This window comes from Platalea leucorodia (assembly GCF_965183815.1).
Source record: "Platalea leucorodia genome assembly, chromosome: 17".
NCBI lineage: Eukaryota > Metazoa > Chordata > Aves > Pelecaniformes > Threskiornithidae > Platalea > Platalea leucorodia.
Window position 1 is genome coordinate 4,232,651 of NC_138839.1, and position 14,174 is coordinate 4,246,824.

At 48.5% G+C, this 14,174-nt stretch overlaps 1 protein-coding gene across 6 annotated transcripts in view; it reads left to right on the forward strand.

Moving 5' to 3' along the window:
- The first annotated feature begins 2,160 nt into the window (after nucleotides 1-2,160).
- The window catches only part of NOC2L (NOC2 like nucleolar associated transcriptional repressor), a 56,163-nt gene continuing 44,149 nt past the window's right edge, over nucleotides 2,161-14,174 (forward strand). For all 6 annotated transcript variants that reach the window (XR_014230053.1, XR_014230054.1, XR_014230055.1 and 3 more), the window contains exons 1-10: nucleotides 2,161-2,221; nucleotides 2,419-2,586; nucleotides 3,393-3,564; nucleotides 4,119-4,229; nucleotides 4,898-5,018; nucleotides 6,266-6,356; nucleotides 8,060-8,138; nucleotides 10,140-10,250; nucleotides 12,071-12,184; nucleotides 12,863-13,051. Coding sequence is in view for 2 of the 6 variants with exons in the window: in XM_082329065.1 (XP_082185191.1) it covers nucleotides 2,202-2,221; nucleotides 2,419-2,586; nucleotides 3,393-3,564; nucleotides 4,119-4,229; nucleotides 4,898-5,018; nucleotides 6,266-6,356; nucleotides 8,060-8,138; nucleotides 10,140-10,250; nucleotides 12,071-12,184; nucleotides 12,863-13,051 (1,176 nt within the window). In the remaining 4 variants the exon portion in view is untranslated. The remainder of the gene's footprint in view (nucleotides 2,222-2,418; nucleotides 2,587-3,392; nucleotides 3,565-4,118; nucleotides 4,230-4,897; nucleotides 5,019-6,265; nucleotides 6,357-8,059; nucleotides 8,139-10,139; nucleotides 10,251-12,070; nucleotides 12,185-12,862; nucleotides 13,052-14,174) is intronic.

Sequence of the window (14,174 nt, forward strand, 5' to 3'; positions counted from 1 at the left end):
CAGATGAGCTAGCAGAGCAAAGAGGTTCCATTGCCACCCTCACCAAGCTGACCTTAGCTGACAGAAAGCATAAGGGACCATCCTAGCTACCCAAGATACTACAGAGCAACTCCATTTGGATCCTAGACTGTCAAGCCAAGAGAGCCGGTGACTATCACACCTGCCAGCTCTTGGTCCGCTCTGAACTAGATGCTGTTTGCTGGGATTCATGAATCAGATCTCAGGAAGGAAACTCAGATCTTTATACCTAAGATCTCTAGGAGTCTTACTCACTGCCGTGCTGAATAACGTATTTCCAGCAGATGCTCATGGGTCACAAAAGAAACCTGGGGCGCAGAGGGGAGAGATTCCACAGAGGTGATTGCTTGGCTGTAGTGATAACCAAAAGTACGCTGAAGTGTTAGCGAGCCACATAACAGCAAACTTGTAACAAACCAGCACCTCCTGGTGCAAAACGCCAGCAGACAGACCCCCCAAATCTGTTGTGGAGGCCTCATCCCTCCTCCCATCCTCAAATGCAGCTCATGCCTTCAGACCATCCATACTGAAAAGGGGCAGTAGCTCTCTGAGGCTCGTTTCACCTGTGCCCTGTCCTAAGGGCAACAAGTTACCTGCATCAGCCTAGCGCACCTGGAGACTGTCAGGATCAAAAGCACCTGAAAATCTACATGCTGCTGAATCACTCCAGAACTAACCTCCCTCCTTGTGGTCCCCAGCAACGGAGAGCACCCCAAGATAGCGCTCATCAGGCAGCCTGCTCTCTCAAAGGAGAGCAGGCTTCCCTTAGAGAGAAGCCTCATAAAAGCAAGGCCACTGCTTCTGCAGTTTTCTAGCTTGGCACAAAAGTCCCGTCAGTCGGTGGCCATGAACCGATGTACAGGGAGCAGGGGCAGCCACCCAACCGCTGTATTTCTTCCTCGCTCTAGAGAAGCCGAGGTCCCAGGACTGGCACTCCTTGGAGAGGGAGGTATTTGCTCAGCCAGCAGAACCAAACCAGCTGCCTGCCCTGGCCTGCTGCTCCCTGGGACCACCTCCACAGAGATGCTGTAGCTGGAGGAGAGCTCTCTACCCTAATGGTCACTGCAGAGGCCAGAAAAAAGCTGCCTCCTGCTTTCCCCCCTGCCAAGTTACCAGAAAACCTGTGGCAACGTTTCTCCCTGTGCCCTTCAGCACCCCCGCAGCCAATGATACCAACCAGCCCGTGTGCTTCCACCGAGGGTAAGCAAAACCGCAACTGTCAGAGCCTCTCCGCAGCCGCTCCCTGGGTCCCAGCATCTCGCCAGGCTCCAAAGCTGCAGCTTTTTCCTTTACCAAAGGGCTCGCTCCAGGACTTGGCAGAGGACAGGGAAGGAGAGCGCGCTTAGCGCAGAAACGCTGCCGGCCTCGGCCACGGAGCGATGCCGAGGTCCGGAGGGCGAGCAGCAGGGGCGGCCGCTGCCGAGCGGCCCCGGGGCTCCGCCAGCCCTGCCGCGTCGCTCCCCGACCGCCGAACTTGCTCTCCGAGGAGGGACGCGCCACCGGCAGCGCAGGAGCAGCGGCGGGGAGGGATGGAGAGCTGCCCCGGGGGGTCCCCTCCTGCCGCCGGACCCCCCCCCCGGTCACCCCGCTCCCGCCCGGGGCGCTCCCGCGGGGTCCCAGTCCCCGGCCCGGCGCTGCCGCCGCCCCCTCGCCTCCCTCTGCCCGGCGGTACTCACGGCTCCGGCGCAGCGACGGCCCAGCCCGGCCGGTGGGATGCTGCGGGTCGCCGCTACGCCCGCACCGCTGCCGCCGGCCCGGCGGCGGGGAGACGGGGCGGGGCGGGGGCGGGCAAGTGCGCGGCTCCTCCTCGGGTCGGGCCGCGGCGGGACGGGACCGGGGGCAGCCCGGCGGCTGCGGCTTCCTCCCTCACCCGGAATAACCCCGCCGCGGAGCCGTGCGAGAGCTGCCCAGGGCCCGGCCCCCCCGCGGTTAAATCCCGCCGCGCACGTGTCACCGGGCTGCGGGGGACGGGGACGTCGCCCCGCCCCGCTCACTTACCGGGCGCGGGGGCCCGTCCTGCGTGGGGCGGGGACACGCGTGGCACCGGCCCCGCCGAGGCAGCCCGCGGCCCGGCCGCCGGAGCCGGGGGGGGCCGGGCCCGGGGCGGGGAAGGGGCGCGGCCCGGGCGCCCCGCGGCACGCTGGGAGCGGAAGCGGCGGCCGCGTTGGAGCGGGGCGGGCGGCATGGCGGCCGCCGGCAAGAGGTGAGCGGCGGCGGCAGCGCTCTGCGGGCGGGGAGGGCGGGCGGATCGGACCGGTCGCCGGGCTGCGGGACCGCCGGCCCAGGGGCGGCTCGTCAGCCCCGCGCTGCCGGCCCCGGGGCCGCCGTGAGCGGGTAGGCCCGGCGCTACCGGCCCGGCTCCCCGCTGAGCTTCCCTCCCCCTTGTCACCGTCCCCGCAGGAGCCTGGCGGAGCTGAGCCTGGACGAGTTCCTCGCCGCCGGCTGCGAGTCGGAGCCTGACGGCGGTTCGGAGCAGGAGGCGGCCGCCAGGCCCGCCAAGGGGGCTGCGGCGCAGCGGCGGCAGGGCGGGAAGGCGAGGCAGCCGCTGCAGGCCCGGCCGGCTGCGAGGTGAGGGCAGGCCGCTGGGCGGGCTGGGCTGGGGGTCTCCCCCCCTTCTTTTTACTTTTCCTTTACTACTACTTCGTTGTAGTGTCTGCCGTAGAATGAGCTGCTTCTGGGACGGGCTGGGTCAGGGGTGCCTAAAAGGGCTGCGTTCAAGAGCGTAGTGTGGTTATGGGGTACAGAGCAGTCGGGTTTTTGGCCGTACCCGTGTCAATTCAGTAACTGCAGTGGAGAAAAGCTTATATATGCTTTTAATCTTTTACAGGGTATATTGGAGTCAGGCAAAGCTTACTTTGTTTTTCCTCAGTTTGTGTGTATTTGCTCTTACTGAAGGCCTTGGAGTATCTGCAGGTGGAAGGTGACGAAGTAGTGCCTGGGCACTGCTGGTTGTTATTAGAAGCCAAAACAATTCTTTAGTACCAGATCAGATTTTACTGAGCTTTCGTTGTCAGATTTCTCTGGCAGTATAGCTTTCAGCATTCTTTATAAAAAGCTTGTGAGAGTAATTATGAGAAATTGAGAAACAGATTATTTTGGTTTTGCAAGATGTTTTCGTGACCTCTGGTTGGTATCCTAATACAACCTGATAGTTTGCTCTCAAGATTTCTTAGTGCTGAATGAAAATAACCTTTTGTAAGTCCTCTAGAGCAGGTGTTAAACGAGATACAGGACTGTGGCCACAGCCCTGATAAATCCATCACTATTCAAATTAGCTCCAGGTGTGCTTTAGTGCCCAGAAGTTGCTTGCTTTTCTTACAGCATCAGCAGAAGTTTGAGCAATGAATAAATGCATGTTAATTCTTACCTATCAGGAAGAAGGGAAAGGCATCTGAACATAAAGATCAGCTCGCCCGGCTGAAGGACAAAGATCCTGAATTTTATAAGTTTTTGGAGGAAAATGATCGCACATTACTGAATTTTGATGCTTCAGACAGCTCTGACGAGGAGGAGGAGAGGTTGCACATACCACCTGATACACTGGAGGTACTGGGCCCTGTTTCAGAGTGCTGAAATCAATTATTTCAATTACTTACATGTTAAGTATTTGAATTTCAGTGCAAGTGTATTTGGGCTTTTAGTGGCCCAGATGGCTGGAGAGGAGCTTCCCCGAAGATCATCTGCAGGTGTACAAGCTTGTAATCTAGAAGTCAGCTGTGGATTTGAACTGAGCATGAGGAGGTCGTTAAAGATTGCGAAAGCAGAGCCTTTGAGTGTATTTTCTCTGTGGCTTTGGTTTTGTGTCTCCTTTCCCAATGAGAGTTTGTTTTGCCTCGAGTGATACCCTTTCTCCTTGATGTTTCTTTTTTATGTTATTACACATTGTGTTTATGTAGCAAAGCTGCAGGGCTTAAGTAGCTTTTTTTGGAATTTGTAATACCCATGATTTTATTACTGCCTTGCACGAAGTGCTCATAACAGCATTAATAAAATTCACTGCTGCCTGCTTGCCTTCCTCTTCAGTAGCTACTCAGCAAAAGAGATGGGGCCGGAAAAGAAGTGTATAAACCTTTTTTCAGTCTTGGTACTGATTTCTCTAGGAAGCAAGTGATGAAGATGATGAAGAAGAACATGAAACAGTCAAGCGGAAAAGAGTCTCTCTCATCCCCGTGAGCTTGAAAATGGTTGAAGAATGGAAAAAAGCTGCAGAGGTGAGCAAGGGAGTTGGAATACAAGGCACTTGAGTGTTTTCCTTTAAGCATTCTTCCACATGTGTCGCTGCCTCTAAAAGACTGGCTTTTGATTTGTTCATCTTTCACAAAAATCTACAGAGCAGATATATGTCCTACATACAAGGTCATACTCCTAGAGCTCTTGTTACTTCAGCACGATTTGTCTTTGCAATTTTTCTTGGGCTGCAAGATTAGAGTACTTGCACTCCATCTGAGGGAGAAGCTAGAGAAACTTGTGTGACTCAGAAGAGGTCAGAATGGTTAAATTCTGCTTTTTTCATCCTCTTGCTAAGCATTGTGCCTTTGGCAGCTCCAAGAACTTTTTTAGTCACATTTTGAGTAGTGATGAAATGGTTTGCTGCTGCTGACTAAGAGGGAAAGGTCAAATTGGATAGTTGCTTGCAACTGATTCATTGCTTCTCAACCCTCAAGCAATTAAAAGCCCTAGAAGCCTGTTTTAGAGCAAGTAAAGGCCGTGAGCATTCATTAATGCTGTCTTGACATTTTTCCGTTGTGTTGTAGGATGGAGCTATTCTTGCAATCAAACTTACAATGAATTTCAATACTCCTGTCCCAGTAAAGTGCCTCAGTGTTTCAGAATATTGCTTGCTTTTTCTCCTCAGCAATCCTTTTTCTTCTTTCCCCAGAGAAACCTAACACCAAAACTTTTCCATGAAATCACTCAAGCCTTTAAAGCATCTGTAGCAACCACCAAAGGAGACAGTGGTGGGGCTGATCCCAGCAAGTTTCAAGTCACTGATGCTGCAGGTGAGTTGGTCACCGTATTACTTCTGTGAGAGAAGGGAAGTTGATGGGGAAGGTTTAGCTATTGGAAGAGAGTGGGGATAAGTACCGGTAGGAGTTAACTTGCCCTTTTGTAGGCTTCATTTAAGTAGCTTATCTTCTTCCTGGTGGTGAGTCTGTGCAGCAGTATTTCTTCTGGTGTCCCCGTGTGTCCCACACCTCTCAGCGTGAATGCCTGGAGCAGCTGGGCTTGCAGACTGCTGAGGAAAGTACCACACTTCATTCACCTGACTTCTTAGAGTGAAGCCGGCTACTGTTTATATGCTTGTAGTGCACGTGTTTTTAGACAAGTTTTGTTGCGGCTTCTTGCTGATCCCTCTTGGAACTAATCCTACAAGGCTGTTTTAAGTCTTCTTAGCAAATAGCGTTCTACAACTTCACAACGTTTCAGAGTTCAGTTGCACTGTCAAGTTCTCATTGCCCTAGCCAGGACCTCTCAAAATACTGCATGTCTAGATCTCCTCCTCTACAGGATTATCATGCCTGTAGAACAAATGAGGTGCAACCTCTCTCTCCAGCCTCTTTTGCATAAGCTCCAGGTTTTGCAGAAGGACCTGGTTTAGACTCGCAACAGCATGACTGAGCAGGAAACATCTTTGTTAGTGTCTCAGAGGATGTGACCTGCAGCCCGCCTACTTTTACCACTAAATTAGCAGCTACTTTCTCACTGTGTTTTATCCGCTTGTTATTGTGTGCCATCTGGAACTGGCACTGTGGGGTGGGACTGCTTAAACCAACATGTTCTCCTTATCCTTTCTTGCCTGGCATAGGGCTTTTTATGTCTCTTTCATTGCTTTTCATAAAATCGCATTCTTTAATGTAAGACATTACATAGAATTCACGTGCCTATTTCTGTGGCTTTTTTTTTCTTTAATTAAAAAGTGCCTTTAATTCTCATTATGTTTTGGGGGAGACTGATGGTAGTATAGACTCCTAGTCATGGGTCAGACTGCTTTTGTGTTTGGTACTGTTTACTCGGAGAGCAAAGAGATGGCCCCTGTGCCAGAAAGTTGTCAGTTGTAATCTTGCTGTTTAGATAAAAAATTCTAGGGTAAGACAAACTGATGTTTTCCGGAAGCTTGTGGAAACGCAATAGTTCTGCTGTGGGAGTTACTGGCTTCAGTTCCTTGAGGAGCTCTTTTCAGATTAGCTGAAAAATCAGGAATATATGAAAATCACTTACAAATGCTTTACTGACTTTCTTTAACCAGTGTTCAATGCCCTTGTGTCCTTCTGTGTCCGAGACCTCTTCCGCTGCCTGCAGAAGCTGCTTCTTCTGAAACCCCCAAAGAACAAACTAAAGTAAGTCTGAGGAGATTTGAGAACTGCAGGTGAAAGAGAGCTGGTTGGGGTTTTTGAGAACTGCAACCTGGCTGGGAAGCTGGAAGAAGATGGAAGCTCTTTCCAAACACTAGCAAAGTTGCCTGATTATGTTCGCAGTTGTCTTAGCCAGGTATTTTTCTTAGGTCTTAGCCTTTCTTCCCCAGGAGTGCATCCTGATATTAGACTCCAGCCATTTGCAGAGGATATGTGGCTTCAACAGAAGGAGATCTGGAATTGCATATGCTTGCACTCAGGAGCACTGTTAAGGCATTTTTGACTTGGTTTTCAGAGAAAGGGACCAAGCCTTCTGTCTGTGTGTAGGCAGAGTATTGCAAGTATGCGACTTTAGTTAATCCAGGGCTTTAGCAGCTGTATTACACCCTAGAATCTGTTGGTCATCTGAGGCTGGATCATCTGAGTTTGAGGTGTTCGCTGTTAGAGCATAGATGGAATGGAAACAAGCATGCAGCTGGGCAAAGAATGGTACAATTTGTTTTTTCCAGAATGGCAGCATTGGTCCAATATCCCTGTGTCACATTTGCCGATGCAATTTGATTTGACTAGAGAGGAGGAATGACAATTTTGAAATCTCAACTGCTGCCTGGCAGCTAGGAATTCTCTGGCTGTTGTGTGGGTTGGTGCTCAAACAGTTTCAGAGTCAGGCTGGGCCCATAACTGAAGAGGTATCAGCATGGCTCACCCAGGAGCAACTGCAAAAGGTGCTGGAAACTCAATAAGTACCAGTCTGAACTCCTGCTGGGTGAACCAATACCATAGCTGGGGACTGTGAGCCCAGTTTCATAAAACAAGTTGTGAAGTTCCCAGTATGTTTTGCAAGCTGGAGCAGCCTTATTTAGCCCCTGTACTTGTTTTCTACTAGACATTCACAGAAGCTTTTTGCTTCAGTCATCTCTGGAGTTTCAGCTGGACACAGTTTTTTTACTTGCTTTGTAGTCTGAGCTCTTCTGTTTCTCCCATTGTTGGGTAGAGTGAGAACTGAATGTCTTTCAGAAGTGCTTTCAGTTCCAGGGTAATTTTTATGGCAGTTACCTTTAATTTCTCTGTCACAGATGAAGGGAGGGGTGAGCTAAACTCTAGATTCCTTGTTGACAGTGGTGCCTAGTCTGAGAAGTAAACTCCAGTTCTTTGTGCAAATAGCTGCCTCTTTCCTCCCCAGGCCTGACTTGTACAGACCGGGTCTGAATTTTGGGACGGCCTGGGGGCACTACTTCGAGTGCAGTGTCAAAAGTTTAGAAGAGACTGAGCAAATGTCTCTCAACTAGTTTGGTCCCCAAAACAGACTTTCTTGCTATGAGCCAGCCTGTTCTGTTCTCAGGCAGTGGTTGCAGAATGCCTGACTAGAAGATAACATCTGTGTGAGGGATTTGGGTCTCCACCAGGCTTTTTGGCTGTCACAGCTCCCTGTATCAGACTTCAGAGATCCGGGTACTGTGCTGGGAAGCTCTTTGAATTTTCTAATACAGTTCTTCAGGCAGTTTTTACAGAGTAGAAGTACTACTTTTCACCCATGACAAAATTGTTACTTCTCCTTGCTTTGCAAGCAGTTGTCCTTACTCACTGGCAACATCGAGGAAGTGAACTCACTGTTCTTTGTGCTGCTGAAATCTGATTTATTTGGTGGGGTTTTTGTAAAGCTGAACCCAACTCTTGCTCATTTCCAGAATGGTCCTCCCTTCCACCAGCCCACTTTGGAGCAAGCTGCGACTGGACATAAAAGCGTACCTCAGCTGTACTATACAAGTAAGAAATTTCAGCATGTTTGTGTTACTGGGGTCAGTCTGTGCGTAGCTGGGCTTTTGTTCAGAGTATTTTGGAGTGAAGCAGATGGGCTTTTACATCTGTAAACAACACTGCTAAAAGGAGAGCCAAACAATCAAGAAGATAATTAACAGAGCAGATGACAGTGTAGTGTCAGGTGCTTTTCCTTTTGAAAAGAGTGTTACTCCAGTTTGAGGGTGACTTTCTGGTCATCACAGTACTGGGAACCTTGGGTATTGGTTTCTATGCCTTCTTCTGTAATGGAGAATAAATAAGACTTACTGGGTGAGACTGCGGTGAGCAAAAGCAGTCTCACTGAGTCTCAAAGCCTTTGGCATCAGATTTGTGTGGCTGCCCAGTTCCCTGTCTTGTTTTGGAAGTATTTGGTCTGTCTAACAATTTGGATGTCCATAGGATGGTTGGGTCAAAATAGGTAGCCTGTAACGAAGGGCTGGGTTAACATCCTGGCAGTTTTCTGTCTTAATTTGTCTGACAAATTAATATTTAGTGGGCTTTAAAGTAGTTTGCAGTGCTGTGCTCCTGCATCCTGCATCTTTAATTCAACTTCTGGCACTATGATCTTGCCACTTCTTGTAGTAAATACTAAGAAGACATTATGTTGACAGCCTCTGCTCCTCACATACGACATCTCCAAGTATGATTATGCTCCATCCCACTAGGATATCCCGTCCATCCGAAGTTGCTGATGTCTGGTGTTTCAGAGACAATTCATGGATTATTTCTGAAGGAAATTCCTGCCCCCAGTTAATTTTTTTTTTTTTTTTTGAGATTGCTTCATCATGCGTCCCCAAATTTGGAATATTAAAAACAAAAGAACAACATTGAAATACTCATTCTTCAGAAGCTGAGGGAAGGGGATATAAGGAAATAAAAAGAGAGTGCTGATGCCTCTTAGCTGTAAGCTGGCAGAATGACTTAGCAGAAAGAGCATTTTGATCAGTAGACCTTTTCTCAAGTCGTGGTGCCTCTCGCCAGCAGCAGAACTAAAGATTGCAGTAGAAAAGGAAAAGCTGGCAATGCAGTCCCATTGAAGTAATCCCTTGTCCTGTACTGAGTGCCCTTACTCCCAGGTTTCACTACAGTGGTTTTCTGGCATAGTAATTTCTGAACAATATCATCTCCTTTCCTTTTGGTGTGTGAGGGACTTTGCAAAGGAGACGTGCTCAGTCCAGAATCTTTGCAGTGCAAGGAGGAGAATGAGGAGAAAAGCTGAAAGCAGAAAAAATGCCTCTGCTTCCAGCAACTGGGATCCCAGGGAAGAGGGGGCACTGCATCAGGCAGAACCTCTCTCAAATTGAAGTGACTTTGAGCTTACCGTTGTCTTCAAATTAGAAACTGCAGACGTCTCTGGGTTTGGCTCCAGGTGAACTGAACCGAACAACCTGGAAATAGCAAGATGTTGTTTCTTAAATAGTTTGGCTAACCTTTTCCTTGAGATAGAGTTAACCTCTTGATACCCGATAGTATTCCAGCTTCCTCTTAAAGAAATCCTAGTGAAATTCAGTAAGTCATCAGAGAGCTCAGATGGTCTGGTTCCAAGCGTTGTGTAGGCTGAGGGTGCCTTCATTGTGTTTTGACCATTTGTAGTGAGTCGACAGAGGCAGTGGTGTCATGCCCTCTGTCAGATGTCTTAAACTGTATAGAGACTTAGCTTTTGCAGTATATGCAAATGAGGTTTTATGTGATGAGCTCAGGTGCCATTAGCCATCCAAGTCCAGTAGCCCGAGCTCGCATTTGTCAGGATGATGTACTTTCAGGGGAGTTATTTAACCCACCGTGTGTCTGCTCCTTTCCTGATACAGCTTTTGGGGGTTTGAGCTTCTTCCTAGGGAAGGCTACTCTTCCAGTCCTTTGGTAACACAGAAATACTTTGAAAGAACAAAATAAAGATGCTTAATGGTAAAGGAAGAGGTGATGAGGACTACACTCTAAATGGAATCATGTTGTGTTTTCCCTCTGTAGCTCCTGTCTTGTTTAACAGAAGCCTCAGTCGGTGTAGCAGTCCTTCAGCACGTCAGTTCCATAGTGCCTTATTATTTGTCCTTTCCAAAGCAGTGCCGTGCACTTCTCAAGGTAAGGTGATGTGCTATGATATGTCATTTGGATCTGAGGTACTTTCTTTACCCCTTCAGATGAGCCTTTCATGGTATTTGGGCTGGATCCCATCACAGTTCAGTCTCTTGTTCCCTTGCTTTTCTTTTGGTCCCGGAAAGGGCTCCTGCGTCTCTTACAGGCCCTCTAGGTGCCACGAAGCGCTCTCACGCTGTGGTGAGTGGGCATGTGGCTCGACGTGTAGCTACTGCTAATCCCCATGCAAAGTGACACGGAGGTGTTCTGGGGAAGCTGCCTGCTTCCTCCGCGCAGATGGAGCAATTGCTGCCTGCGTGCTGAGTCTGTGTGTATGTCTGTGATAGTATTTCACTCAAGAGCTGGGGGTGGAATATATTTGCAGAAACTTAGTCACAACTGCTGAGCACTTAAGAACAACAAAGGAGGCATGGAAGAGCGGAAGAGGGCAACAGGGTGACATTTAAATGAAAAGCTGCAAGGCAACATTTAAATGAGGCTGCGAACCCTTTGGTGATAAAGACGGGAGGCTGTTACACCTCATAGCTGAAGGTGTAGCAGTGTGCTCACTGCTACAGTAGGGATTTTTGAGCAGGCTTTTTCAGCCCTGTAGCTGGAATCTTTCTGATTGCCTCTAGAGTTCATTAGTGGAGATAAGGTAACTAGTTTTTGAAGGCATCAGCCATGATTGTGGTCCTGCTGTACCAATGCTTCCTGATAGGGCCAGCCATGTCCATGTGAATCTGTACTCTGAGCAGGTGAATGCAGGCAGGCCTGGGAAGAAGAAAATCTATTAATTTGCTTCTCAAGAAGATCTATTAATTTGCTTCTCAAGAAGTTGAAGGAAGAGACCAATATATGATTGCTTTATGCAATGCAGAGATGGGTAAAACTCAGATTAATGAGTTTACGTGTCAGTGGCGGGCTGTCTGTTAGCCCAGACCTCTGCACAGACTAACCTACCTCTCTCCAGCTGGTGTAGGTATTTTTGTGATGCACTGAGTGCTCGTCATCATGTCTGTACCGGAGTGACTAAGGATATGTCTCAGCAGAAGTGCTGCCTTACACAGGTCCTGTCTTTGGCTCCAAATCCTGCTGCTGCTTTATCATTTGAATTAATACAGTGAATGTCCAGGGAAGTGGAATTAAGTCAGAACCACCACGAGGAGATGTATCTTGGGAATTGCAACCTATTTGCCCAGAGGGAAAGAACATTGATAAATTCAGAAATCAAACCCTGGTGTCCCCTCTCCAGAGGGAAATGCATCTTTAATAGCATTCTTTGAGAAATTAGAATTTGGTGTTTGTGGTGAGAACTGGAGCGTAACAGCAGTGTAGTTCTATTCTGCAGAATTCAGTGTAAGACTTAAAAATTACCTTTTTTTGTTGGGCTGGGAGATGCATTGGCCAAGTGTGTAATCTAGTGTGGTGCTCCTGTCTAGAGGATGGCGAGGAAGCTTTGCAAAGCCTAGGAGATTGAGTTGCATGCACAAGCTGGTGCTTGTGCTCAGAAGCTCAAATGTGTATTTAGGCACATGAATAACAGTGCATGTATTTTTCGGAAATGCTAGTTATGGACAATTACCTTTATTGATTGTGGAAACATCAACTTTGCCTTTTGTGTGGTCTCACAGCTAGAGTATGAGGGCAGAATGGCTGCCAGTGCTGTTGTGACTGGTTCTGTGATAATACAGCCTGCCATCTTTGTGTCATCTTCCTCCTCTCTTGCTTTTCTGGTGTGAAGGAGGGAAGCTCAGGCCTGTTTATAACCAGGAAGGGGCTCTTTGTCCCTTCACTTATCTGTATCTTTTTATTTTCCATTCCAGCAAGCAATTAATTTGTGGAGCACAGGCGAGGAAACCGTGAGAGTACTGGCCTTCCTTGTGCTGAACAAAATCTGCCGCTACAAGAAAGAGGTGTACCTAAGTCCCTTGCTCAAGGTAAGGCTGGTACTTGTTGTACTCTGAAGCTTTTCTTTCTCACATTATATGTGAAGACCTTAGAGCATGAGCTGCAGCCTATTAGGTAGGGCAGGTACTGGAGATGATGCTGGCTACCTCCAAAAAATTAAACAGGGAAGAAATTCTATGTGAGGACAGAGTTATATCCTGCGTCCTACTACTGCCCTTCTTGCCAGAGGCACACTGGGGCTTAGCAGGGAAGGCTTCTGGTACTCCTCTGTCTACAGAATGAATACTCATATTCCAAATTCTTGAGGGCTTTCCTCAAGTGCTGACACACTACTCGGCACTACTGAGCTGCTCTGATCTTTCAGCTAATAGCTGTGGTTCCCAAGTGTAGTTTGTTTAGGTACTACTGTACAGAAAGAGAACTGTGACCAGCCATAAGCATGTGTGGTTCAAAGCCATCCCATAGTTCTGTCTTCTTGCTGAGAAGAAATGGCAGGGGCATCTCCAAGCTCTGTGCTAAACAGGCTCTTTCCCATCTCCCCCGAAGAAGGAGCAGGCTGGATTATTATTTTTGCATATTCCTTTGAAGTGACTTGTCTTATCAAAGGAACACTTCACCCCTGGTTTGGACATACCTGGGTGGGGAAGGTTAGTGAAAGAATGTTATTGTTCTGTTTTACATGGTGTCTTGTCCTCTTTCCTGCACAGCAAATGTACATCGCATTTGTGAAGAATTCCAGATTCACCTCTCCCAATGTCCTGCCCATGATCAACTTCATGCAGCGCACGCTCACAGAGATGTATGCCCTGGACACGCATACCTCTTACCAGCACGCCTTCATCTATATCCGTCAGCTTGCCATTCACCTGCGCAGTGCAATGACGATAAAGAAGAAGGTGGGTACCTGTCAGTGTGGAAGGAGCGTACCCTCCTAGGGGGAATGTGCAGAGAGGGGAAAATTACAGTAGCCACTTCAGGCTTTTTGTAGTGTCTCTAAAGTGTCAGTGCTTGTGTCTGACCCATTTCATAACGTGCCAAGGAAGTTTTTGCCAGGGGCTGGGAGCTTCAGAGATCACCTCGTAGTTGCCTGTGTTTAGAATTTCAGCAAGGAAGGAGAGGAAAGACAACTGCAAGGTTGAAGTCACTTTTCTCTCCCCAGCTTGCAAGGGTTTGATGCACTTTCCATCTTCTGCCTCAGGCACCCTTTTTCCACTCTGTGAAGCTGCTGTTTGCAGCCTCTGTTGCAAAACCTCAAGGTAAAGAAGATTAGGAACCACCCGGGTGTGTGTGAAGTCCATACTATTTAAAGGACTGACTTAATTGAACAAAGCAGCTCAGACCTTTTGGGAGCAGCCCTGATTTCAGCCATCTCCCGTCTGACCTCGGAAATCTGAGTCAGATTGCTAATCCTGGCTTTATTCATGTTTAGCAAAACAGACCCCTATAAATTGTTCAGCTGCTCCCAAACATTGCAGGATTGGTGACCAGTTAAATCTCCTGGCTGTTCAGACATGGGGATAAATGAGCAGAGATAAATGAAGTCTGGGCTGCATATGCCCTAATTGGATTGCACTGGCTTCTTACACCCTCAGTCCTGGCCCAGACAAGACCTAAATCCACTTGATTTCACAGCTGGGGAGGGCTGGTAGGAACTTTAAATGACAACAGCACAACCAAAATATACAAATCCACGTAATAAGCCAATTAATTTAAATTGAGCAGTGAGTGATTGTGGAAGGTGATTACAAGAGCAGATTGCTTATCTGTTCTGTGCAAGAGAAGCTGAGAACAGAGCTTCTTGGTACATCTCAGTCACCTGGTGAGAGCTGAGAGAGCTCTACCAGTTCCAGCTGCGGCTTAGGTCCCTACTGCAAGGTTTGGTCCAGTGGCTGCAATTGAGGGCTTCTGTCATTGTTTCAGGACTTGCATACCTTGCTTCATCCATGCAAAAGAGGAGGTGACCCGGGCCTTGAAAGTCTGTCTGAAACAAACACAAGTTGGAGCTGAGGCACCTTGTTA